Source organism: Agelaius tricolor, unplaced genomic scaffold, assembly GCF_023055355.1.
Source record: "Agelaius tricolor isolate 1412-34295 unplaced genomic scaffold, bAgeTri1.0.p SCAF_20, whole genome shotgun sequence".
Taxonomy (NCBI): domain Eukaryota; kingdom Metazoa; phylum Chordata; class Aves; order Passeriformes; family Icteridae; genus Agelaius; species Agelaius tricolor.
This window is the reverse complement of record NW_027269280.1, coordinates 3,724,162-3,748,129: the sequence shown is the minus strand read 5'-3', so window position 1 is coordinate 3,748,129 and position 23,968 is coordinate 3,724,162. Positions and strand designations below refer to the sequence as shown.

General features: G+C 49.5%; 3 protein-coding genes across 8 annotated transcripts in view; 2 read left to right on the top strand and 1 right to left on the bottom strand.

Moving 5' to 3' along the window:
- The window catches only part of HECTD4 (HECT domain E3 ubiquitin protein ligase 4), a 68,817-nt gene extending 65,657 nt beyond the window's left edge, over positions 1-3,160 (top strand). For all 4 annotated transcript variants that reach the window (XM_071445166.1, XM_071445164.1, XM_071445165.1 and 1 more), the window contains exon 76: positions 556-3,160. In XM_071445166.1, coding sequence (XP_071301267.1) covers positions 556-692 — 137 coding nt within the window. In that variant the 3' untranslated portion in view covers positions 693-3,160. The remainder of the gene's footprint in view (positions 1-555) is intronic.
- TRAFD1 (TRAF-type zinc finger domain containing 1) lies at positions 180-12,724 on the bottom strand. Of its 3 annotated transcripts, none has more exons than XM_071445168.1 (11): positions 12,289-12,724; positions 10,697-10,832; positions 10,571-10,624; positions 9,091-9,346; positions 7,332-7,595; positions 6,896-6,969; positions 6,498-6,713; positions 5,527-5,659; positions 5,030-5,318; positions 4,551-4,626; positions 3,924-4,434 (listed from the first exon to the last, which is right to left on the bottom strand). In XM_071445168.1, the coding sequence occupies exons 1-11, from the start codon at positions 12,336-12,338 to the stop codon at positions 4,393-4,395; spliced, it is 1,590 nt and encodes a 529-aa protein (XP_071301269.1). In that variant the 5' UTR covers positions 12,339-12,724; the 3' UTR covers positions 3,924-4,392. The 3 variants fall into 3 exon arrangements, with proteins under 3 accessions (XP_071301271.1, XP_071301269.1, XP_071301270.1); XM_071445169.1 differs by having other exon boundaries at positions 9,097-9,346; XM_071445170.1 differs by lacking the exons at positions 3,924-4,434; positions 4,551-4,626 and adding an exon at positions 180-3,912.
- Positions 12,725-23,968, top strand: part of NAA25 (N-alpha-acetyltransferase 25, NatB auxiliary subunit) — a 26,660-nt gene continuing 15,416 nt past the window's right edge. Inside the window, exons 1-10 of the mRNA XM_071445167.1 lie at positions 12,725-12,827; positions 15,487-15,572; positions 16,550-16,688; positions 18,289-18,407; positions 19,988-20,062; positions 20,905-21,012; positions 21,409-21,487; positions 21,932-22,043; positions 22,873-22,962; positions 23,276-23,445. Of these exons, the coding sequence (XP_071301268.1) occupies positions 12,770-12,827; positions 15,487-15,572; positions 16,550-16,688; positions 18,289-18,407; positions 19,988-20,062; positions 20,905-21,012; positions 21,409-21,487; positions 21,932-22,043; positions 22,873-22,962; positions 23,276-23,445 (1,036 nt within the window). The 5' untranslated portion in view covers positions 12,725-12,769. The remainder of the gene's footprint in view (positions 12,828-15,486; positions 15,573-16,549; positions 16,689-18,288; positions 18,408-19,987; positions 20,063-20,904; positions 21,013-21,408; positions 21,488-21,931; positions 22,044-22,872; positions 22,963-23,275; positions 23,446-23,968) is intronic.

Genomic DNA, 23,968 nt, shown 5'->3' with positions numbered 1-23,968 from the left:
ACCATTAAAACTTTGCCCTGTAGAGTTGCAGAGGCACTTTGCTATTTGCCTGAAATTAAACTGCTGGGAAAATACTGGCATGGGGCCTGATGGGAGAATCACAGAAACATTTACAATTCAAAAGCCCCACAAGAGTCAGGGATAGGATTTTGTTCACAGGGAAGAGACGAGGATCTGACTCCATGTTTCAGAAGGCTTGATTTATTATTTTATGATATATATTACATTAAAACTATACTAAAAGAATAGAAGAAAGGATTTCATCAGAAGGCTGGCTAAGAATAGAAAAACAAGGAAATGATAACAAAGGTTTGTGTCTCGGACAGAGAGTCTGAGCCAGCTGGGCTGTGATTGGCCATTAATTAGAAACAACCAACATGGGCCAATCCCAGATGCACCTGTTGCATTGCACAGCAGCAGATAACCATTGTTCACATTCTGTTCCTGAGGCCTCTCAGCTTCTCAGGAGGAAAAATCCTAAGGAAAGGATTTTCCATACAAGAGGTGTGTGACAGTGCTGGGCTGGCTGTAACCCTGGCGGTGGCTGTCGCGCAGGTTCCCCGGACTCGCGGTACATCCGAGTGGAGACGTGCATGTTCATGATCAAGCTGCCCCAGTACTCCTCGCTGGACATCATGCTGGAGAAGCTCCGCTACGCCATCCACTACCGCGAGGATCCGCTCAGCGGCTGAGCACGAGCAGGGAATGCCTGGAGGTGACTCCGTGACTCTGCCCGGTGGAACCCCTTCAGTTCCCATCCAGCACCTCCCCTGGGATCAGCTGGGGGTTAATTTATTTCCTGAACCTTCGTTCCCATTACAGTAATTCCCAGAAGACTTCCATTTTGTATTCGTAGACTTTGTGGTGGACTGGTTCTTTTGCTGCCTTGTTTGTGGAATATTTGTAGGATAGTTTAGTAAAGACCGGTTTGTGTATAATTTAATTTGGGGGAAAAAACCTTTCCACCTGTACATTTCTAATTTTGTAATCCACAATGGTCTCTGCCCCGTGCAAACACCACTGGCAGGGAGGGCATTCCGAGGCCGGGAGCCCTGGCAGGGGAAGGCTCATGGATCGCTCTCCCTGAGGGGTTTTTGAGTACAAAAATGCCAGGTTTGGGTGTGGGGAGGGAATCACTGCATGGGCAGGAGCAGAGCACAGGCAGGATTCGTGGCACTTGCTTGAGGTTTGAAGCAGAACTTTGCTGCCAAACTGCTTTTTCCACTTTTCCACCACTTTCCTTGAAATTTTTCTAAACTCTGACCAAGCACATGGGGGCTGCCACAGGGAACTGGGGGGTTCAGCTCAACACTTTTGGGAAAATTTCCAATAGAACAGTGAAAGGGTTGTGATTCCATTGGGTTTCTGCCCTAGATGTTCTTGAATGTCTGCTTTGCTTAGCAACAAAATAATTTATTGTAATTAAAATATGAGCAGAACAAAACAGCTTCTCTCCAAAGGGTGTAAGATACCACAGTCCATCCCAAATATGCGGGACTATCCCATTTCCCAATGAGCTCTCAGAACAACCAGGGGGTGCTCAAACACCTGGAACTCGTTTTTGTACTCAAAAATCTTTGATCCAAGAGCAAATTATCCTAAAAACCTCTGGCACCCGGCGGGAGGACGAAGCTCCTGTTGTGTGTGGAAAGCTGGGAGGCAGCTGCGGAGCAGGAACAACTCCACGTTTCACTGGTGTTCTGTGGACTGTTCTGGATGGTTCAGAGCAGCCCCTCCACAGGTGTCTCATCCCTCAGCAGGATTTCTGGGCCACTCCAGCTCTGCTGATCCCTGGGATCCTGAGTTCTGAGGAAGAGACCATCCCGGAATCCGTCGGTGCTGTCCGTGAGCAGCCGAGTGCCGGCGCGGAGCCGCCCGGGAGGCCCCGGCTGAGGGGACCAAACCTCCAGCTCGGTGTCCCCTGGCTCCAGAACTGCTCCTGGGAATCCCAAATGTATTTATTGTACATTATTGTGAATAGTGGGAACGCTGAGTGCGTGGGATGCGGGAGAGGCGGTGTGAGTTGGGGATGGGTGTCCTTGTTCTTCCGTGCGCGAGTGGCAATGGCAATGGGAATGTGTGTGCAGCACTCGTAGTCGTCGGCATCCGGAGTCTCCCAAGCCCGTGGTTAGGAAGCTGTTACCCTCCCAATGCATATTGCCCTGTCCAGGGAACAGATCCATGTAGGAAGAATATTTACTCTTGAATCTCGTCCATTTCCTGGTAGAAGCGTTTATGTAGCTCAGAAACCACTCGGAGCAAGCGGGAACACCTGGAGTTTACAAAGACCAAGGGAAAAGGAAGCCGAAGGGGGGGCTCGGAGCCCGTTTGTTCCCAGACAGGAAAGGTGGGGAGCACTGGCTGGATTCCATGGCAGAGCTGTGGCCCCGGGCTGGGCTCTCTCTGGCCTTTCCTGGGGTCCAATCCTGAAATGCTGAGGGGCCATCCCGGAGGGCTCCGTGTGCCAGCGGTTCCCGAGGCTCCAGTTCCAGCTGTGAGTAAGAAGCTGCTGCTGCTGCTGCTGTGTTTGTGCTCCTTGGGAAGCACATCCGAGTGGAGCACACTGCACCCGGCCCCGGGCGTGTGCTGGAACGTTACTTGATCCGTATTTATTACAGTTAATTATTTATGATTACAAATAACGAACTTCTCGTCGTTTGCACCTGGGGGTGTAAATGAAGCTTCTTCTACAGGACAAATGTCGCACCAATAACCAACTTCCATCGACTTTGGTTTGTTCTGGAGAACAGGATGAGCCCCACAAGAGGAATTGTGGGAGTTTTTTGGCTTTTTTTTTTTTTTTTTTTTTTAAATTCCATGCTCCTGGGAAGGAAGTGCTGCAGCACCTCAGCTGTGGCTCAAATGGCCTTTTAATTAAAGCTTTTCTAATCATCCTTAATTCCTCGTGCTTTAAATGAACTTGACATTGTCTGTACTAGGCTTGTTTGTCGAAGCAAAGATTGGTTTGTGATGATTATTATTATTTTTTTTAATATATATTCATTCAGAATGTAAAATTATACTAAACAATGGAAAAACTCTGGAGCTGGGTATTAGTTCTAGCTTGGTGTGTGTCCATCTCGGTTCCATACACGGCATTAACCTGTAAGTGCTCTTGGCCATCGAGTGTACACCTGCATAAAGGAGATTCTTAACATCCCTGGAGGTGTTTGTGTCCTTCTGTGGGGAGCAGGGACTGGGATCTGCTGCTGGAGCTGCCTGAGGCAGAGCAGGAGAGGGGGGGAAAGGGGAGCTGCAGCTGCTCTCTTGGAATCCCACGTCTCTGGGTTCTCTGTGTGTGCTTGGAACAGGATGGATGTCAGGATTTTGTACCAAAGGGAAGCAGGGCCACTGCTGAGGTTGTTCCTCTGGGATATTCCTTGTGCCTGAGGCACAGCACAGGCTCTGCCACCTCAGTCATTAATTATTTGTCATGTTTAATGATCCCTGACCCACAGCATCCCATTATCCAGCCCAAACCTCAGGGACCAGCTCCCATTCCCTGATCTTCTCACAGCCCTTCTCCCCAGGAATGGGAAGAGCAGAGGTTTGGTGTGCCCCTGTTTTTAAGTACTTTTATTCTTCTTTTCTTGTCTAAATAAGCACAGTTGGTGGGAGCATCTGTAAAATGTCTTTATTTGAGGAGGAAGTTCCCTTCAGCCTTCATTGGATGGAGCTGGCACCTGAGGCAAGGCCTGGGTCCTGACCCTGCCCCAGGGGTGGCCAATGAGCCCTGCCAGTGCCATCTGCTGCACCTCCTCAATGAGGCTGATGCCCACGGGTGTTATCCAGGCTCTGCTCCACTTCCCCAAGTCCCAGGGATTCCAACAGTAACAGAAGCCAGGGAATAACGGCAGGAATGGATCCTCAGCAGGGGCTGTGGTCCCGTGTCACCCCAGGGGACAGATGGCACTGCACAACGGTTTGGGACAGCCTCAGAGAAATTTTATTCCCAGAAAATTAAAAAGCTTTAAACTTGAAAATGCAGCACTGAGAAGCCTTGGAGCCCCAACCCTCAAACCTGCTCTGCATGGGACAGGGCTGGAGCACTGACTGCTCCCTGCTGGTGTCACCAGCTGTCACTGAGCATTCCAGGGCAGGACGCACCCAGAGCTCGGGGTGACACAAATCCCAGCCCAGGATGGCACAAGGAGCCCACACAGACACAGAACTCAGGTGGTGCCCAAGGCAAGACTCAATTTGATGCCTTGGGGGTGGTGCTCGAGGTGATCAAAGACATAAAAACCTGAAGTTTGCTCTCACAGATTAAAAATAGAGATTTAGAAAATGGTCACTGCCTAAAAATTGAAGCTGAGTGTCAGAATTTGCTTGCAGGAGTCTGGCAGAGCCCAGGGGCAGGGCCGGGTGCTCCATGTTCTCACAGGCACTGGCTCACTCCTCTGGCTGTCCAGCTGCTGGGCTCTGGCCTTTTGCCTTATGGCAGGGGGAAAAGAAAAATGCTGTTTTCAAATATGACTTAATAAGGGAGGGCTGTAAAAAGCAGCTCCTTGTCCTGGCAAAAGCACCAGGAGCTGCCCCTGCAGCCTCACCTTGGAGCTCCGGCGCCGGAGGCCGCTGCGCCCGTCCGACAGCCCCAGGCTCCCTCCTCCTCCTGCGGCACCAGAGCTGTGGGACAGGGACAGGGACACCTTCAGAGGAGGCAAAGCCACCGAGCTGGATAAGCACAGGACAGCACAGCAGGGAGACAGGGAGAGGCCCTTGGGTCTCCTCTGACCCTGGCCCAGATGTTTCAGAGCAGAAGCAGCTCCTGTTCAGAGCCCAGGTGAGAGCAGAGCATTCCCATGGGACAGTAATGAGACTTGAACCTACATTTGATCCCAGTGACCAATGGGTCTGTTCTCTTTTGAGGTAAAAACCTAAATTTGTTGTTTGAAACTCAGGTAAGCACCAGCCAAAATCAACTGGGTGAATCTGAAAGCTTTGGAAAACCCTTTCAGCCACAGGCAAAGCCAAAGGGACCCAGATTTGCAGCATAAGAAGGGGAATGGAGCAGAAGGAAAGGCATTACCTTGGCTGGGCTGGAGAAGCTCTGGAGGAGCTGGAAGTGAAGGTCTCTGCCTGGAAGTGCTGAGCAGCTCTTGCCCGGGGTGCTGTCCCAGCTGCAGAGTCACCTCTGTCCTTGCGTGTCCCCTCAGTGCCACTGCCCTTCCCGGGCTTGCCCGGAGCGTCACCGGCTCTCCCTGGAGGGGACAGCGCCGCGTCCCCAGCCTTGGCCACCCCCGTCCTCAGCCTGGGCCCTGCAGCAGGGAACAGCCCCAGCTTCCCAGAGCCCTCTGCGTGCCAAGGAGAAACATCTCCTGCAGGGACAGGACACGGAGCTGAACAGGAACAGGAACTGCAGCATCAGGAACAACCCCAGTGTCCACCCCAGGACCCCCAAGGACAGAACTGCAGTGATTTTATCCTCCCTCCCTGAGCGCAGCCCCAGAGCAGAGGATGAAGATTTCTGAGAGAGAACAGGGTAACAGCAGCTCCCAGGGAGCTCAGGCTGTGCCCTGCCCACACCTTGGTGCCGGATCCGTCGCCGAGCCGGCTCTGGTGATTCCCGTCTGTCCCCGTGGGGCTGGGCTGGCAGCTCCCGAGCTGCAATGGCACCAATGTCACCCGTGGGGCTGGCAGGGCGCAGGTCACAGTGGTGCTGCACAGAACACACAGTGCTGGTCAAGTGAAGCCCACTCAGGTGGAAATCCCTGGGAAAACACTGCAGAGCAGCAGCACTTGGGGATGTTAAGAGGGAATAGTGGAGTCCCAGAATGGTTTAGAGATCTTAAAGCTCATCCAGTTCCATCCCTGTGCCAGGCTGCAGTCACTGGAAGGTGGCCCTGCCCATGGCACGGGGTGGGATGGGATGGGATGGGCTTCAACATCCCTTCCAACCAAAACCATTCTGGCATTCTGTGATAAGCTCTGAAGTTTGATCAGATCTCATTCCCAGAACAGATTTTGCTGTCCCCCAGGACAGGAGAGGCCCAGAACAACCAACCCAACCCCAGCTTCAGCAGCTTGCTGGGACCAGGGATGTGAATGAACCATGACACAGAGAATGGTGAGCTCAGCATTCTCCCATCTTGCCTGTGGCAGCAGCACATTCCAGAGGACTCTTCCCTGGGCACGCCACTCCCAGGGCTGGAGTTTGTTCTCTCCTTCCCCTCCCATCCAGTTTTACCCTTGTGCTCCTCTCTCCCCTCAGCTGACTCATCCAGGGTTCAACTTCATTTTGTGTAATTCTGATTGTGCAACTTCAGGCCCTTTTGTTTAGTTTCATTACAAGAGCTTTCAAATTAATCCAGCACTTTTCAGGAGGAGCCTCAGTGCAGCACAACCCTTCACATGAATCCCAGAGCTTTGTGTGGGAAGATCTGAGCCAGGGGCAGCTCCCTGAATTCCTGGAATGTGCCTGCCACAAGAGCCCCTGGGGGACTGGGCCCATCCTGGAACAATGGGATGTGACCACCAGAGCCTGTCCTGTCCAGTACCTGGTGATGAAAGAGAATCTCCTCTTCCAGCTGGATGCCACAGAATTCACATGGAATCATGATGTCTCCTTCTACCTGGCCAGCCTGGGGCTGGGATGAGGGGACACTCCTGTGGCTGTTGGAGCCCTCAGCCTGCAGACCACTGTATTCCCATGGATTTGGAGAGGAACTTCTCTTACTGAATGAGGCAAAGGCACTTGCTGGGTTACACCCTGTCTGTTACACAAACAACAGGGAAAAATCACCTTTCCTGATGAGCCAGGTGGGCACTGAAAACCACTTTCCTTGGCACAGACCCAGAGTTCTCCCAGTGTCACCCACACCCTTCCACACCCTGCTCAGTGACAGCCACAGAAAAGCCATCACTGCAAACCCCGAGACCAAAGGAAATCTCAAACCTGGTGAAGGATCAGATCTTCAGCAGGACACAGCTCCTCACAGAACTCGCAGGGCAACATGATCATGTCCTTGTCTGCAGGAGAAGCAGGGATTGCATCCTCTGTGAGCCTGGTGAAAGCTCCTGCTGCATCATGGAACCCTGTGCTCCTCTCAGAACGAGCTGCACTCCAGGTTTCCTCCAGATCCTCCTTCCCACCATTTTTACTTCCACAAGAACCTTTTTCCCCACCTGGGCTCCCACCATACACCAAGGTCAGAGACCCACTAATTTAATAACCTTTGATTTCTTCACTTGCTGCTTTGCTTTAGGAGTCTCAAAATGACTGATTTTCACCTTTTAAAATACTGAGGTAATCTTTAACATTCCCAATCCAAATTTTCCTTTTCCCCTCCCCTCCAATTTAAGGATAAACCCCCCCACAACAGTGTTTATACCTATTTTGCTGTGCTTTGATGTGCTAAAGGAGCCTGGAGAGTCACAGGAGAAGATGCTGGGCAGGTCTGTTCCACCAAGGTGGGCAGATTGTCCAGGCTCTTTGGTGTAGTCGTATTCCCAGAAATCCCTGGGAATGTCAGCTGCAGTGCTATGCTGAGGGTTATTCTCACTTTGCAGGCTGAGAGCCAACACATAGTCCAGGTCAGCATTCCAGTCTTCAGCAAGCTGGGAATGAAGGAGTTCAGGTCTCTGTAGCTCATCCCCTTCAAAACACAAACATTGTCAATCTGGGAGAACACCAAACCTGCCACCAGCAGCTCCCTCTGCACATCAGACTCAGCCCCAGGGTTTCTCCTGGAGTTCAGCATCTCAAAGCCAAGGGCACCTCTAACAAAGCCAGGAGGATGGAGAAAAATCATAGCCCAAATTACAGGGAGCAAACAACTCCAGTTTCATTTTTAAGCCAGGTACTTTGAGACAAAAAAAAAAATGAAGCAAGTGGGCTTTTATCCAAGGCACCTCAGCACTCCTGGCTTACACCTCATTCTGTGGATAAACATTCCCCCTTGGTGCCTCTGGAGCATTCACTATCCTGCATTTCCACAGAAAAGAATCACAAAACCTCACACCTGGACCAGCTACCAAATGAGCAGCCAGTTCTTCCTTCCTGTCTACTTTTTCTCACTTTTGGTTTCTTTGTGCTGTTCCTGTGAACGCCCTTAAGGTTCCTGTCCTCTGGGGGTCCTGTCCCTAAGGTTCTGTCTTTAGGGGTTCTGTCCCTTAAGAGTCTGTCCTGAGGGGTTTTGTCTTTAGAGGTTCTGCCCCTTAAGATTCTGTCCTTAGGGGTTCTGGTCCCTTTAGATTCTGTCCCTTAAGATTCTGTCTCTAGGGGTTCTGTGTCTCTGTCTTTAGGGGTTCTGCCCCTCAAGATTCTGTTTTTAGGGGTTCTGGTCCCTTAAGATTCTGAGGTTCTGTCCCTTAAGATTCTGTCCTTAGGGGTTCTGCCCCTCCAGATTCTGTCCCTTAAGATTCTGCCTTTAGGGGTTCTGTCCCTAAGGTTCTGTGTCTTTTAAGATTCTATCTTTAGGAGTTTTGTCTTTAAAGGTTCTGCCCTTTAAGATTCTGTCCTTAGGGGCTCTGTCCCTTAAGAGTCTGTCTTTAGGAGTTCTGTTCCTGCAGTTTTGTCCTTTAAGATTCTATCTTTAGGGGTTTTGTCTTTAGGGGTTCTGTCCCTGCAGCTGTGTCCCTTACGGGGCTCTGTCCCTGCAGTTGTGTCCCTTACAGGGTTCTGTTCCTGCAGCTGTGTCCCTTACGGGGCTCTGTTCCTGCAGCTGTGTCCCTTAAGGGGCTCTGTCCCTGCAGCTGTGTCCCTTACAGGGTTCTGTCCCTGCAGTTGTGTCCCTTACAGGGTTCTGTTCCTGCAGCTGTGTCCCTTACGGGGCTCTGTCCCTGCAGTTGTGTCCCTTACGGGGCTCTGTCCCTGCAGCTGTGTCCCTTACGGGGCTCTGTCCCTGCAGTTGTGTCCCTTACGGGGCTCTGTCCCTGCAGTTGTGTCCCTTACAGGGTTCTGTTCCTGCAGCTGTGTCCCTTACAGGGTTCTGTCCCTGCAGCTGTGTCCCTTACGGGGCTCGGTTCCTGCAGTTGTGTCCCTTACGGGGCTCTGTCCCTGCAGTTGTGTCCCACAGCCCCTCTAAATCTCTTTTCCCCGCTCTGGCTCCTCCCCAGCCCATCCCCGCTCCCCGGTCCCCGTGGCTCCACCCTCACTCCGGGCCGCCGGCGCGGCGGTGGCGCCGTCCTTGGCCGCCCTCTGCGGTGTGGCCGGTGTCCCCGGTGTGTCCGGTGTCCCGCAGACCCGCGGGTGCTCCGGCAGCTCCCTGAGCAGGACGTGGCGGCCGCAGCGCCCGCAGGGCTCGGTCCTGGCCCCGCAGTAGAGCTCGTGCTCCTGGAGCTTGTTGAAGGCCAGCTGGATGTCACAGAACTGGCACAGCACGGGCCGCAGGGGACACGAGGACGCCTGGAAAACACAGGGGGTAACTCTTCCCACAGGGACACGGGGATTCCTCAGCTTTGGAGAGCTCTGCTGTGTCCTCAGCCACACCCAAAGGAACAACCTGGGGTAAACTACAACGTGGGAATGTGTTGGAGGCACAAACTCAGCAGCTGAAGCTCTTCAGGTGCTCAGGATATGATTTTGAATCTGCCAGGGCCACGTGGAGCTTTCTGGATTTTGCTTTTCCCCTCCCCTCCAATTTAAGGATAAACCCCACCACAAGAGTGTTTATTCCTATTTTGCTGTGGTTTGATGTGCTAAAGGGGCCTGGAGAGCCACAGGAGAAGATGCTGGGCAGGTCTGTTCCACCAAGGTGGGCAGATTGTCCAGGCCCTTTGGAGTTTTAGATACAACCCCAAATCCAGCTGTATTCCACAGCACAGCTAAAATCCACACTGTTTTTTAGGGAACAGACTGACACCTCATTTACTGCTCAGCAAGAACTGCTTGGACATGTTCCTTACCCCACACTGAACCCACTTAAAAAGGGGTTGGTTAAAAACAGATAAAATATGTGATATTTGCAGATGTTGCACCAAGGAACAACCTGCACTAATAAAACACCATCGTTTGCTTTATAATCCAAAAGCACCACACACACACACACACACACACACAGGCAGGATTAGCTACTCCCAGGGTTTAGAACTGCACAGATTTCCAAAGAAAATCCTTTTTCCCTCAGCAATCAGCAGGCTGAGGTGGCAGTTCCAGAGTTGTCTCTAGAGGAGCCCACAGCAAGGGAAGGGATGACATTTATAACAAGATTGTCTGTGACAGCAGCCAACTGGATTCAGAACTCAGAAAATCCCACTCTGGCCTATTTTAGTTTATTTTACAGGCTATTTTTAAAGTCTGTTTGGACAGATTGAGTTATTAAAAGTCTCATAATGGCTCCAGCAGAAACATGAAACAGGAAAGGAATGAAAGAAGTCAAGTCAATCATACTTTAAATAGCTATTTTTCAACTGACAAGGACAAAAAAATCACCAATTATCACAGATAGCCCTTTGATATGAAGCCCTGAGTGGCTCCAGGACTTTAGGGCAGTTTCCAATCCCTTCTCCCAGAGGGTGTGAGTTTGGGAAGCATCACTCCATAAAGGATGCACAAGCCCCAGGCTGGAATCCAGAAAAGCTCTGGAACCAGTGAAACACCCAAGGGTTCAATAATATCAAACCCACCAACCTCGTGCTCCTTCAGGAGGCTGCTCTCCATCTTCATCCTACACTTGCAGGTGACCTACAGGCAAAGGGACCTCATCAGATGAATGCCCACAGGAATGAGCAGCCCCAGAGCAGAGGAGTCTCTCACCTGCACGTGTTCAGACTCAATGTGGTTCTTCATCTCAGACTTTGGGATGGAGTCGCTGCAGTAGGGGCATATTTCAATATTTCTTCTACAGTGGATTTCATGGATGATGAAATTGACTGCAGGAATATCCTTTTTGCTGTGAGAAAGTCGCTGAGGTTACTGGGCAGAAACTCACTGACAACAAATCCAAGCAGTTGTTCACAACAGAAAGAGAATGCTAAGAAAGATTTCAATGAGCTCATGGTTTAAAGTGAGTAGAGAAAGGCCCAGCCAGGCCTCAAGGTTCCAGCACAGGTGGATATTAATGTATTTAACATGCAAAAGTCACATTGTATTCAGATAAAATCCAGGTGGATTTATTTCCTTATGTGAAAGGGAAATCTTGCAGCACAAACAAGTTATCGGCAGGGATCAAGTTAATAAATTAGTATGAGAAGATAAAAGTTTCTTCCTGAAAATAACTTGGCTCTTGAGAAGTCAAACAATGCTTTGGAAAGCAGTCAAACTTTTTTTATACCTGACAGATCCTGTTCCAGGCTAATGGAACCATGGAATGGTTTGGGTTGGAAGGGGCACCCTCCACAGACCAGGCAGCTCAGGGCCCCAGCAATAACAACGCTGCTCTGCACCCCAAAATTCCCCAGCTCACCTCACTTTTACCCCAAAATTCCCCAATTCACCTCATTTCTAAGATGCTTGTTTTCCGTCCTGAAACCAAAGACAAAAGGACCAAAAGGCTCTGAGGCACCTGGAGCTCAGTCCTTCCTCCTGCCTCAACCAGGCAGCATCATTTCTGCATGGATCATCCCCTTTCCAAGAAATCCACCTTGAAAACACCTACATTAATTTTATACCCTTTTGTTTGCTAAACCCACAGCTGTTCTCTGCCCTGCCAGATCCCAGGCACCCAAAAGCCTGGCAAAGCAACAAAGTCCAACAGCATCGACTGGACTGCACAGACCAAACAAACCAGGCTGATGTTGCAAGAAATTGTCTGGATTCTGATGTCTCTTGGGGAAAAACAACTACAGAAAAAGTTAATTTCTTTAGCTGCTTGAATTCGAGCCACAATTTGTGAGGTGATTCCTTATCAGCCACTGGGCTCTCTGCAGAGAGGTGTAATCAAAGAAAAACTTCCACAACAACCCTGCCTACTGATCTATCCTCGTATTTCTGCTCCTGAGCCACAGAACTGCTGAAGGAAAACTCGGAATCGTGTCTTTTGTGCGGGTCTCACTGAAAAGCGAGCCTGGATTTCCACCCGAACGTTTCGGTTTCTATTTCGTTCCCTATTAAGTCAGAAAGGAAATGCGACGCCCAAACGCTCAGGAAAGGCCCCACGGCCGTCTCCGCTATTTCAGCGCGTTCCGAGGAGCTGTACCCCGGCCAGCCCACACCGAGCCCGGCCCTCACCGACCCCCGGCCCCGGGCTGGCCCTCACGGACCCCCGGCCCTCACCGACCCCGGCCCTTACCGACCCCGGCCCTTACCGACCCCGGCCCCGGGCTGGCGCTCACCGACCCCGGCCCCGGGCTGGCCCTCACCGAACCCCGGCTGGACCCCGGCCCTCACCGACCCCGGCCCGGCCTTACCAGTTGCCGCAGAGCCGGGACTCGGCCGCGGGCACGTCGGCGATGGCCATGACTCCGTGCGGTGCCCGCTCCCCTCACAGCCCCGGGCACCGGGCCCGGCCGCTGCCGCCTCTGCTGCGAGGGACCGGGACCGGCGAAAGCGAAAGCGCGGCCCTATGGGGACCGCTCGGGAGTGCCGGTCCCGAGTCCGCCGGCCTGCTGAGGGTCGGTCGAGGGTGCCGGTGTCGGGTGCCGATTTCTGGTGCCGATCTCTGGTGCCGATCACCGGTGACCCGGCCCGAGTCGGGTCGGGTCAAGTCAGGTGAGGTCTCTGACGCCCCCGCCCGTGGCGGTGGCGGTGCCGGTGCGCGGTGCCGGTAGCGGTGCCCGGCGGGTGCCGGTGCCCGCCGTGTCCCGCTGCCCGCGGCGGCCCCGCCCCGCCGGCCCGTCCGCCGTTGCCCGCCCCCGGCCGCGGCTGCGCGCTGCGTTCTGCGCTCTCATCATGGCGGCGCGGGGCCATGTGCAGGACCCCAACGACCGCCGCCTGCGGCCCATCTACGGTACGGACCCGCCGCGCCCCCGCCGCGGCCCCGCCGCCCCCTCCGCCGCCCCGCCGAGCCCCCCCGCGGCCCTCCCGCGCTCCCGGCCCCGCGGGGGCTGCGCGGCTGCGGCGCCCGCCCGGCCGGGCCGGGGTCCCGCGGCGCCCCGGGGGTGCCCCCTCGGCCCGGGGGGAGCGGAGCCGGCGGCGCTCGCAGCCGAGGTGACCCCGGCCGGAGCTTTTTGCGCTGCCGCGGAGGAGCCGGGAATGGATTTAATCCCCGGAGGAGCAGCCGCGGATGCCCCGGAGTTGTGTTGGATGTTGTGGCACGGAGCGGTGACGCTGTTGGGGGAATGGATTGGGAGGCAGGAGAGAGTGGAAGGGGACGGTGTCGTTGGGAGTTGTCCGGTGTTGTTGTGTCCCCGGATATTTCCGAGGGTGTTCTGCGCTCTTGGGGTTGCTTCGGAGGTTGTAGGCAAAGCTTGGCTCTATGCAAATATGGAGAAATAAAAGGAAAACACTTCCCCGGGCTACGGTATCGTTTCGTCCCTAAAACTGAAGATTTGGTAGAGATCGAGGAGAACGTTCTTAACTTTTTCCAGCAGGGATGAAAACCTCTCCCTAGAGACGCGGAGAGCTGCCCTGGTTTGGGCTGGGCGTGCTTTGGGATGTGCTTTGCTGGGGCAGAGGGATGGTGCAGTACAGGCTGAGTCCGTGATGGGCTCCAGGGAAATGAAGGAAGATGGTTTTGTTCGATCAGAAGTGTTCAAGTTCGGTGCAGTTTGTCTTTATGTAACGATTTTAAGGGTTTTTTTTTTTTTTCCTTAGTTTTCTATCCGTGCTGTGATTGGCAGTTTCATTGATGTGCAGTTATTTTTGTCATAACCCGTGTGAGAAATGGTACTAACAGAAAAATCTGGGTAAATTCAGCCGGTACGGAAGCAGACGATGTTGGGCATCTCGCTTTGTTCATTTTGGAGAGAGCTTTGGAATTCCTTTCTGCTCGTTCTGGGAAGGATTCTCTGCAGTGCACGGTTTGATCTCGGGCTGTGGTGCTGCAGAAGCCGAATTAAAGCGTGTGATGAGCACACGCAAGTTCCCCACCTCAGCAGCTGGGGAGGTGCCCTGTGAGCTCCAAGGGCTGCTCTGGGTTTGTGCCCTGCTTCCCCAGGATTCCTCGACAGCTCTGGTTATCTTTGATCTTGACTTGTTCTCCCTTCACCTGAAGGTTCAGGTGTTTCATTTCCAGCCCTTGAACATCCCCACCTATGAGCTAGCATAGGCTGAAGTTTATTTTCATTTAGCTTCATTTCCTTTGGGAGCTGCTTTGACTTCCAACATCCTGACTGGTTAGGAAAATGCAGTCCCTTCGTTCTGCTGCGTTTTAGGGAGGTTTGAGGGTTATTTGATTTACTTTGGAACACCCAAAGCTGAGATGTTCTTGGCACAGCTGTTAATCCCAGTCAGGCAGCTCAGCCTGGGGGATAATTTGTGTGTCACTAAACTGGGTGACAGAGCCTTAAAGCAAGAAGCCTCTGATGTGCTGTTCCACACCTTTGAAACCTCTTCTCTGAGAAATCCCCAAAGTTTTCATGTCAGAGGTGACCCAGAGGTTTTCCTAAGTTGAATAATTGGCGGCTTCAAACTGGATTTCATGCCACAGTGTTTATTTTGGTGAGTGTGGAAGGGCTGCCTCGTGAGAGGTTTGCTGTGGCTGGGCTCAGGAGCCCAATTAACTCTGCTTTAATTACACAGCATCCACCTGGCCACAGGAGCAAATGTGGGAACTGTTTAACAGAAGTCTGTAAATGAGAATAGATGCACAGTTTGTGCTGAGGATTGCCAAGGATCACCCCTCAGTAAGAGAGTTCTGGTTTATGATGAGAATGAGAGGTTTGATGAGGAAAAAAGGTGTGTGGTGTAATTGAAGTTATCTGGCAGGAGAGAGGCCAGAGCAGTGTGAGCAGCCCCTTCCAAAGCTGGGTTTGCTGAGGGAGGAGGGATTTTTGAAGGAAGGGGAGCACATAGGGGTCGTGTCTTGGCCTAAAACTGCTTGTTTGTAATTTTGTAATAATCTGAAAATTGTAATTCTGAGCTAGAAAAGGAGAAAATGGTCTGGAGATACTGGGATATCCCCCTAGGAAATACTGATGCTCCACAGTTGTGCCTTCAGAACCAGTCTGGGGGAAGGGTGGTGGCACTCCAGGGGGACAGGTTTGCTCAGCCTGAGGTGTGGATGCTGTGGACAAGTGTTTCCCACTTTGCTGGTGTGTGTGTGATTGGTTTCTAACCTCCTGCCTGTTAAAAGTCATTGAAGGTCTCCCAAAGACACACCAAATTAATTTCTACTTTTCCTGCTGAAGCACTGGAGCTGCACTGCCAGCAAAGAGCGGTTTCTGCAGAATCCTCTCCATTATGGCTCTCTTTTGTTGCTGTAATGATCTGTGTGGAGTAATTACAAAAGCTTGTTTGTTCGAGTGACTAAAACCAGTACAACGAGATGAATCCTTCATCCCCTGAAACGACAGTTTCCTGAATGTTTGGCTTAGGAGGAGCTGCACAGGGAAAATGTGGTTTTTGCTGCTGGTGTGACAGCAGATGCTCCATGGTAAAGTTGGAGGTGGCTTTCCAGAATGGCCTTGGTGTTCTGGTGCGATTTTGTGTGTGCTCTTCCTCTGCAGATTATCTCGATAATGGCAATAATAAAATGGCAATCCAGCAAGCAGATAAACTGCTCAAAAAGCACAAGGACCTTCACTGTGCCAAGGTGAGTGGGGCTGGGGGGCACTGAGCTCATTCTGCCTGAATCTCAGGGTGTGCCACTGTCCCTTTCTCTGGGAGCTTCCACAGTGGTTTCTGAGCCCTCTGGAATTCTCTGTTCCAGCCCACCTGCATCTTGTTTGTCTGAAAATGACCTGATAGGGACTGGAGATTTGGTTCCACCTGGGCTGATTGTCAGCACCGCTCCGAGTGACCTTGGCAGGTGGGCTGGGCTTTTAAAAATGCCTCTTGGAGCCCTGGGCTTGGGACACCCATCTGCAGGAGTTTGGATCAGAGCATCTCCTTGGGAGGGAATGGCTGAGGAAAACATCCCAGGGTGAGCAGGTGTCCCAGAGGAGCTGTGGATGCTCCTGGAATTGTTCAGGGCCAGTTTGGAGCATTTTGGTCCATGGAAGTGTCCCTGCCCATGGCAGGGTGTGGAGCTGGATGATTTTAAGGTCCCTTCCAACCCAAAGCACTCCAGGATTCCAGGATTTTGGAGGCATTTGCTCTTTTGCTTGTTCACCACCTTCCCTATTGAGGGAAAGGGTTCTGTTCCTCCCTTTCCTGAATGTGTTACTCTCTTTCTGCTTTTCTCATTTCCCTGGGGGTTTCCCTCTCTGCACTTCACTCCACTTCTACATTTTGAAAGCTTCCCAAGCTGCAGAGAGTGTCATTGACCTGAATCTCATTTATGTCACTTCCCTCTGGCCAGTTAGAGAGAAAACTAAGGAAAATTGCCAGTTTGCAGCCTCCAGGTAGGGAAACCCATGTGATGATGCCTCGGGGCAACCTCAACATTTATCAAGAAGTCAGATCCCCTCTTTGATGCTGTTGCATTTGGGGGTTTTCCTCTCCAGCCAAAACTTGATCAATCCTGGAGCTGTGCAGAGGGAATGAGGTGATTGGGCTGCTCCCAGCAGGAGTGAGAGGGTTTCCAGATGCAAACTGTGTCTGTGAGAGCTGCCTGTGTTGTGCCCACAGGTGCTGAAGGCCATTGGCTTGCAGAGGACTGGCAAGCAGGATGAAGCCTATGCCCTGGCACAGGAAGTAGCAGCACTTGAGCCCACAGATGACAATTCCTTGCAAGCACTGACCATTCTGTACCGGGAAATGCACAGACGTGAGTTTGTTCCTCTCCCAGAAATCTCTCTTTGTGTTCTTCCACAGGGTTTGTGCCCCCCCCACAGTTTGGTGGGAAACTTGTAAAATTCAGGATTTGTGTATTGAGAGACTGTTAAGAGGCTCAGAACTGAGGTTGTGCCTGTAAGGCTGGAGTAATCTTCATAAAGCAAAAGAATCCTCATTTGAACTTCTTATGAACACAATTGTGTGGCAGGTCCCAAGATAATGATCCAGCAGCCTGGGAGTTCACTTCTCTTAGTGAAACTACAGGGATTTGTTATCAGTAGGGTGACAGAGATTGCAAATCCTACAGGGTGTGATGAAAGGCCTCAGGAAAGTGGTGAAAAACAGGAGGGAAATCCTGACCTCCCAGTTTGGCCACATCAGGTTCCTCACAGTGATTTGTATTTTCAAAGTACTGAATCGTCAGCGTTGGAGGGATGGAGGAAAGTTTCCTGTGCTCTCCTGAAAGATGCCAGCCCTCCTGTCCTGCCTTTCTGCAGCTTGAACAGTTGTTGTTTCTGGCAGCTTCTTGGGGATGTGGTGGTACCAATGTTCATTGAGGAGTTTGGTGGGTGGTAGCACCAAATTTATTGTTGGACTGCTGGAGAAATGATCAAGGGGTGAAACAGCTTCATAAAAGGGTGTTTGCATCAGTCTGCAGGAGAGAATTGCTTATGCTCTCCCAGTTGATTTTTGTGTGTGTGTTTGTGGAGTTAAAGCATCATTTGGTGAGTAGCACCAACATTTTTTGTGTATTTTTGAGTTCAGCATAAACCCCTGTGAATGACAAGAGCCTCTCTGTGATTGTCAACAGCTTCCACTAAGCTGAGCTTTGTAACTTTCAGCTCTAACTCAGGAACTGGTGGGTGTGAGGCACTTCCACTTTTGGTCCTGCAAGAAAATTGTAAATAAATGCTTTTTATACTTGTGTCAGGGATGTATAAACTGTGTGAAAGACAAATTTCATTTGTTTTTCTGTTTCTACTCTGAGCTACAGTTGTTTGTGTAAGGAAAAAGACTATGGAAGAATGAAAGTGTAAGAAAGTTTTGCATGTTGTACAAAATGTAAGAAAGTTTTGCATGTAGCAGAAGTATTTTGTCATGGTAGACCTGTTATTAAAAAGTTGAGTGTGAATCAATTGTTCAGAGTTCTGATATAGGCAATTGGAAAATAGCAGGATATGATTAATGTGAGTAAACCTGTGATAAGAATAATTAATTGGCTTTTAGGCTCTGAAAGTGTTTGTTTTGATACATGATTCACATGGAGCAGCAATTCTGCCAGCAGGAGAAACCTTCATTCATTTTAATCCTCAAAAATAGAGAAAAAACCTACTTTAAAAGTAGACCTAAAATTCTCCTGAGCAGTTCAGTTGCTGCTGTTGAACTCTATTTTGATTTAAGTCTCTTTTGAGGTTTATTTAGAGTTTTTTAACCACTTTCCTGATGTTTGCAGTGCCCAGGGGACAGAGCAGCATTTTGGGGCTGATAAATTGAATTAGTTGCTGTTCAGAGAATCCCTGCTGCTCTTTAGGGAGCTGTGCTTTAAAGTATTCCTAAGTTGGCCTTAACTTTAGCGTCTGATTTTGGTTTAGCTGAGCTGGTGACTAAACTTTATGAGGCAGCTGTGAAGAAGGTCCCCAACAGTGAGGAATATCACTCCCACCTCTTCATGGCCTATGCCAGGGTTGGAGAATACAAGAAAATGCAACAGGTATGACCAAAAATGTGTGTTCTGGATGGTTTAAAGTGCATTTTTCGTTGTCTTTTACTGTCATTTATGTGTTATGAGTAATCTTCCAAAAAAGCTGAGCTGGGTAAATGCAGAAGTTAAACTCTTGGTTGGTTTTTATGGAGAGGTTTGAAGCTCAGTTTTTGGAGGTGGGTTGTCTGAGACAAAAGTTTTGTTAATTTAAGGCTGTGTCTTTTACTGATCTGTGGGTTTGTAGCTGCAGTACAAAATACAGGAATTCTGGAATAGGCACATCTAAGCAGAACTTCTGATCCATGTTTTCACATTTGACTCTGGCCTCAGTTCTCTGTTAACTTTAGGAACATAAATCCTCCCCATGCTCTTTCTGAGTATCTAAAATACAACTTGTATTGATGGCATTCAGTGAGGAAAAACTAAAAAGCACTTGAAATATCCCCTGTCAGCTGGCAGCACGGTGCCACACTGGTTGGTTTTGTTTTCATCCCTCCCAAATTAGGTGCCTGGAGAATGCCTGTAAATGGAAGATGGTTCTCAAGGCCTCTGTGCTCACTCTTCTGTGTAAAAAAAACCCACAGAGAGCCAAGAAATAAGTGCTAAACTCCCTCTTGTTCCTGCTGGGACAGGTTTGGCTGAAATAGCTAAGAAGGAGTGATGGTGAACCTGAAATGAGAAACCTCATGGTGCAGCCCAACCTTTGTGTGTGATAGATCACCATCATGAGTGGAGTGAATGCCTCAGATAACAATAATTAACATTGATGTGACCTTTTGTATGTCTGAAGTGACATAAAAATGTGGAGCTCATTAAATTACTCTCAATATCAATTGAATCAAATCATCATGATCAATATCACATTGTCAGGGTGGGATGTTGGCCTTTGCTGTTGGATTTAGGGATGTGATGGTGTCTGATTAGGGAATGAAAATAAACCCCAGAGTCCTCTGGGGTATTCCAGCTGAAAATCCTGGAAAATGCCAACTGCAGTCAGGGAATTGGGACAGAAGTCCAGCTGTGGAGGTAGAATATTGTGTGTAGTTTCTTGAAATTAATTACAGATTCTGTAGGGGTAAAAGTCTTGTCCTTGGTTACACACAGGCACTGTGAGGGAATTGTGGGAATAGCTGTTAACGTTAGGGAAAATCAGGAATTCTTTGGCTCTGCTTTGATCCAACCAAGTTCTCTGCTCAACCTCTGCTCCCCCTGCTTTGCACGTGGAGGTGACCCCAAATTTGGGGCTGTCAGTGGGCGTGAAGTGAGAGCTGAAGGGCAGTTCCTGGCTTTGCTGTGTCCTGCAGCTCTGGAGAAATCCCCTCATTCCCCAAGAGCAAACCTGCTTCCTCCTGGAGTTCCCAGTTCCAGCTGTGTGGGCAGTCAGTGCTCGCTGCTGCTCTGGCCAGAGCTCCACAGAGTCCCTGGAAACATTTCCACATTTCCACCCTCTGGATTCCTCAGGGATGTGTGTTGGGAGGGAAGAGCTCACGGGTGGGGAGAGTCCTCCATGTGCAAATCCCCTCCCATCACAAGATCTGAGCAATGAATCTGTTTCAGGGATGATGAAACTTGTGTTTGCTGTTTTTCAGGCTGGAATGGCACTTTATAAGATTGTTCCCAAAAATCCATATTATTTTTGGTCTGTGATGAGCCTGATCATGCAGGTGTGTGCAGTGTTGGGTTTGTTTTTTGGGTTTTTTTTTTTTTCCTGACTGCAGTGCTGGTGCAGGAATGTTCTGAGGGAAAACATGATGATTTTGGGTAAAATGTGGGTTTGAGCTGTTTCTTTGTGATGCTGGGAGAAAGACTGGGCCCTCCTTAAGTAGCATTATTGTTCTGGTCCAAAATAAACTCTGAGGTGTTTTTATAAACCAATTTAACTGTTGCCTTACCACCTTCATACAACTTGAATTATTCTCTCATCTGTACTACTATCCACCTGTCCTTTTGGCTGAGATAATGAATAAATCCTCAGCTATCTGCAGTTTCTCAGTCAGAATTGTTCCTCTTTAACGAGGTTATAAAAGCTCTTGGAGGGAATAAATGAGAGCTCTGGAATTAGCAGCAAGTCTGCAGGAATAGGCACAGATCAGCTGTGCTGCTGCTGGTTGAGACAGCACATTTGGCCACTGAAAATCAGACATAAAATCAAACAAAAATAAGCTTGGAGGGTTTTAATCACATCCTCTAAAACCCTGTGCTGTGTAAAACACAAAAACGTTCTGGCTCCGTGTTTTTACCACGAGGTTTGTGTGCTCAGACGTGCAGGGCTCTGGTTGATCTGATCCAAAATGAGCTTTTCTGTGCAGCAGCAATTCTATTGCTGCCTTTTGCCAGAGCAGTTGCACTCTCAGGTCACAGATGGCAGCTCCAAACAGGTGGCTGGGGGGGGGGATTGGAACACCTGGGTTGGGTTTTTTTTCCCCTCTTTTTAAAGTGAAAAGAGCAGTGGGTGGGATGTCACAGAAAGCTGCTGAACTGTTACAATAATCCCTCTCTTTCTTAGTCTATCTCAGCACAGGATGAAAACCTCTCCAAGACAATGTTTTTGCCACTTGCTGAAAGAATGGTGGAAAAAATGGTGAAAGAGGACAAGATTGAAGCTGAGGCTGAGGTAAGGCTTGGTTTGAGCTTTGTTGAGACAAGGAATGCGCTGTTAAGGGAACTTGATTACCTTGGAAAAGTTTAAAATAATAAAAAATGTTTTGGAATTAAATGTGAATGTAGGGGACAGAAGGAAAACCAAAAGTAGGGGGTTAACAGAGCCTCAGAATCCTGTCCCTGAGGCAGTTTTTGGTGTTTGATTTGACTGATGAAGTGCTTTGCTCTCTGGGAGGCCCCAGGAAAAACCTGAGGACTAAGAATGGAAAAAAAGACCTAAATTTGAGTCTTGCACCCTTTGGGATACTAAAGATAGCTCTGCAGGCCTGGTATCCCCTATTTTCTCTTTTGGCACACCTGGGTGTGTTCTTCCTGGCAAATTTGATTGCAGTTTAATTTCTCTTTTAAGGTGGAGCTGTACTACATGATCCTGGAACGTTTGGAGAAGTACAAGGAAGCTTTAGATGTTGTGAGGGGAAAACTTGGAGGTAATTTATTCTGTCATAAATCAGAGCTGTGTGGAGAATACAGCAGTTCCCCTTTACTTCAGAACTTGTCCACTGCTTCCAAAAATCAAATTTTAGGAAGCCTGACTTAGCACCAATTTTAACCTGAGTGTAAACTCTGGAGGTGTTTGTGCAGCCTGGTTTTACCTACTTTGTTTATGGTATTTAAACACTACTCAGGGCTGAGCTTTGCAGTGGTAAATTCGGATCGTGTTCTTGGTCGTAGCTGCCATCTTCAAAATTGAAAAGTCTTCAATATCTGCATTTTAGAGGAGTTTACCTGAAGATTAAAATGCACTTGTGGAGGCTTCCATGGGAAATCTTTCTGAGGGCTGCTGCCGTTGTTAGACCTGGTGGTTTGGTGCTGGGCTGGCAGAAGGAGGTGTGAGCAGGGCTGAGCTGAGCTTTGCCTGTGTTTTGGTGCAGAGAAGCTGACGAGCGAGCTGCAGAGCCGCGAGAACAAGTGCATGGCCATGTACAAGAAGCTGCACCGGTGGCCCGAGTGCAACGCGCTGGCCAGGAGGCTGCTGCTCAAAAAGTGAGAGAGGATTCCTGCACTCCTGCAAAAGACATGCAACAAAATCCCCTGCTTGTTTGGGAACGGCCTCGTTTGGTGGCTTTTGTGGTGAAAATTGGAGAATATTGGGAGGCTTTTCCAAAGATTGCACTCCAAAGCCAGGCGTGGTGAAGGTCGCAGGGGAGTCAGGGTCAGGGCTGGAGTTGCTGCTTTTTATAAGTAGAATTTAGCAACACATTCATGCAATAAAAGGTTGTTTACCTCCTTATTTCTGAGGTCTGTGCTGATTGTCTAACCCTGACTTGGCAGTTCTCGTCCTGTCCATGATTTACATTAAATTTTCTACATTTAAATTTCTCCCATTTGGCCAGACTTCATCGTGGGAAATGTATTTAATGCATGGAGCAGATGCATCAGGAGACAGAACATTCCAGTGTGATCAAATCTGTCTCAGAACTGTCAGGAGAGATGTGGTGTTTGCTTTTGGATTTAGCTGTGCTTTCATCTTAGATATAAGTTAAATGCAGAACAGAAACTTCTGCCTTCACGTTTTGTGGGGATATTGCTGAGCTCTGACTGGAATGTGAATTTCAGGAGGAGAGTTCATAGCTTGCCTCACTTTGGAATTGAAATGGTTTTGCTTAATATGTTTCCAGAAATTCAGGATGATGGTGTTCCTAAGATGTGAGACCTTATCAAGGGGAAAGAATTTTGTTATTAGAATTGAATTTTTTTCTGTAATATGATTATGTGTTATTCCTTAATTCAGCTTTGGCAAGAAATGTAGCTTTAGCTGTTAATTGTTCTGGTGGTTCCCTAAATTTTGCCCTGTGCCTGATTTTTGTTTCAGCTCAGATGATTGGCAGTTTTATATAACTTACTTTGATTCAGTGTTTCAACTCATTGATGAATCCTGGACGCCTCCAGCAGAGGAAGAGCAGTAAGTTGAGAATTTTGCTGTGGATTTGTTTTCCCTTTTTGCTACAGCAAATTGTTTGGGTTCATATATTCAATATTAGAGTGACTTCTTGAGGTCAGAGCCCAAATGGTGGGTTTTCCCTGCTTTGTTTGGTGTGTTTTCCCTGCTTTTATCTGGAGGCTGGGAATAGTTCAGGATGTAGTTTGTACATCTTCCAGCTCGTGTTCCCTGTGGTGACCGAGTTGCGGAATCCCTCATTTCCCTGTCCGGGAGCATGCTGAGTGTTTGTTACCAGCAGGACCTCCCCAAGAACCTTTTGTCTGTGTGGTTGCAGCTCTCTGGAGGGAGAGGTGCACTGCTCCATCGAGCAGGCCGTGAATTTCATCGAGGAGAGGATCTCAGAGGAGTCCAAGAGCTCCCGGCCGCTGCGGGGACCCTACTTGGCCAAGCTGGAGCTGATCAGGCGCCTGCGGCACCGGGGCTGCAACGATGAGCACAAGCTGGGTAAGAGCCCTCCTGGGCAGGAGTTCAGCTCTGCTCAGAGCACAAACTTGCTGCTAAATCACTGAGTTAAAGACAGGTTTCACCAGGAAAAGGTAACCTGTTGTTGTGTATATAAAGAATTTTAAAAGCGTTGGAAGATGAACTTTGAAGGCAGGAAGGTATTTTCAGGTTACTCCAGGGATTGGAAAAGCCAGCAGGGAGGTTTTCAAAAGGACCTCAGGGATTTAGGAGCATCAAGACACTGACACTGTGTTCTTAGTGGAAAGTCTTGCTGTTAGTGCTGGAATCTCTGGGTGGGTTTTGATTTAAGTTTTTATAGCAACAAAGGCAGGTTTTGCCTTTTAAAAACCTGCATCACAAAATGGCATTTAGGGAATCAATGAAAGGGAATGTGATTAGAGCAACATCTGTGCTATTTCCTAATTCCTTTTATTTTTCCATCCCAAAAGAAGCCACAGTGAGATAAGTGGAGGCTGCGTGTGCCTGCCTGGGTTGCTGAGCTCTTATCTGCTAAAGGAGCTTG

What these genes read in the sequence shown, in the direction of transcription:
- TRAFD1 (XM_071445168.1), bottom strand. Translation starts at nt 12,338, where the DNA reads ATGGCCATCGCCGACGTGCCCGCGGCCGAGTCCCGGCTCTGCGGCAAC. An exon ending in GCCGGCGGCCCGGAGTGAGG is followed by an intron (nt 7,596 to 9,090) that starts GTGGAGCCACGG and finishes TGTGTTTTGAAG; the next exon opens with GGGATGAGCTACAGAGACCT. An exon ending in TCCGGCGCCGGAGCTCCAAG is followed by an intron (nt 4,435 to 4,550) that starts GTGAGGCTGCAG and finishes CCCTGCCATAAG; the next exon opens with GCAAAAGGCCAGAGCCCAGC.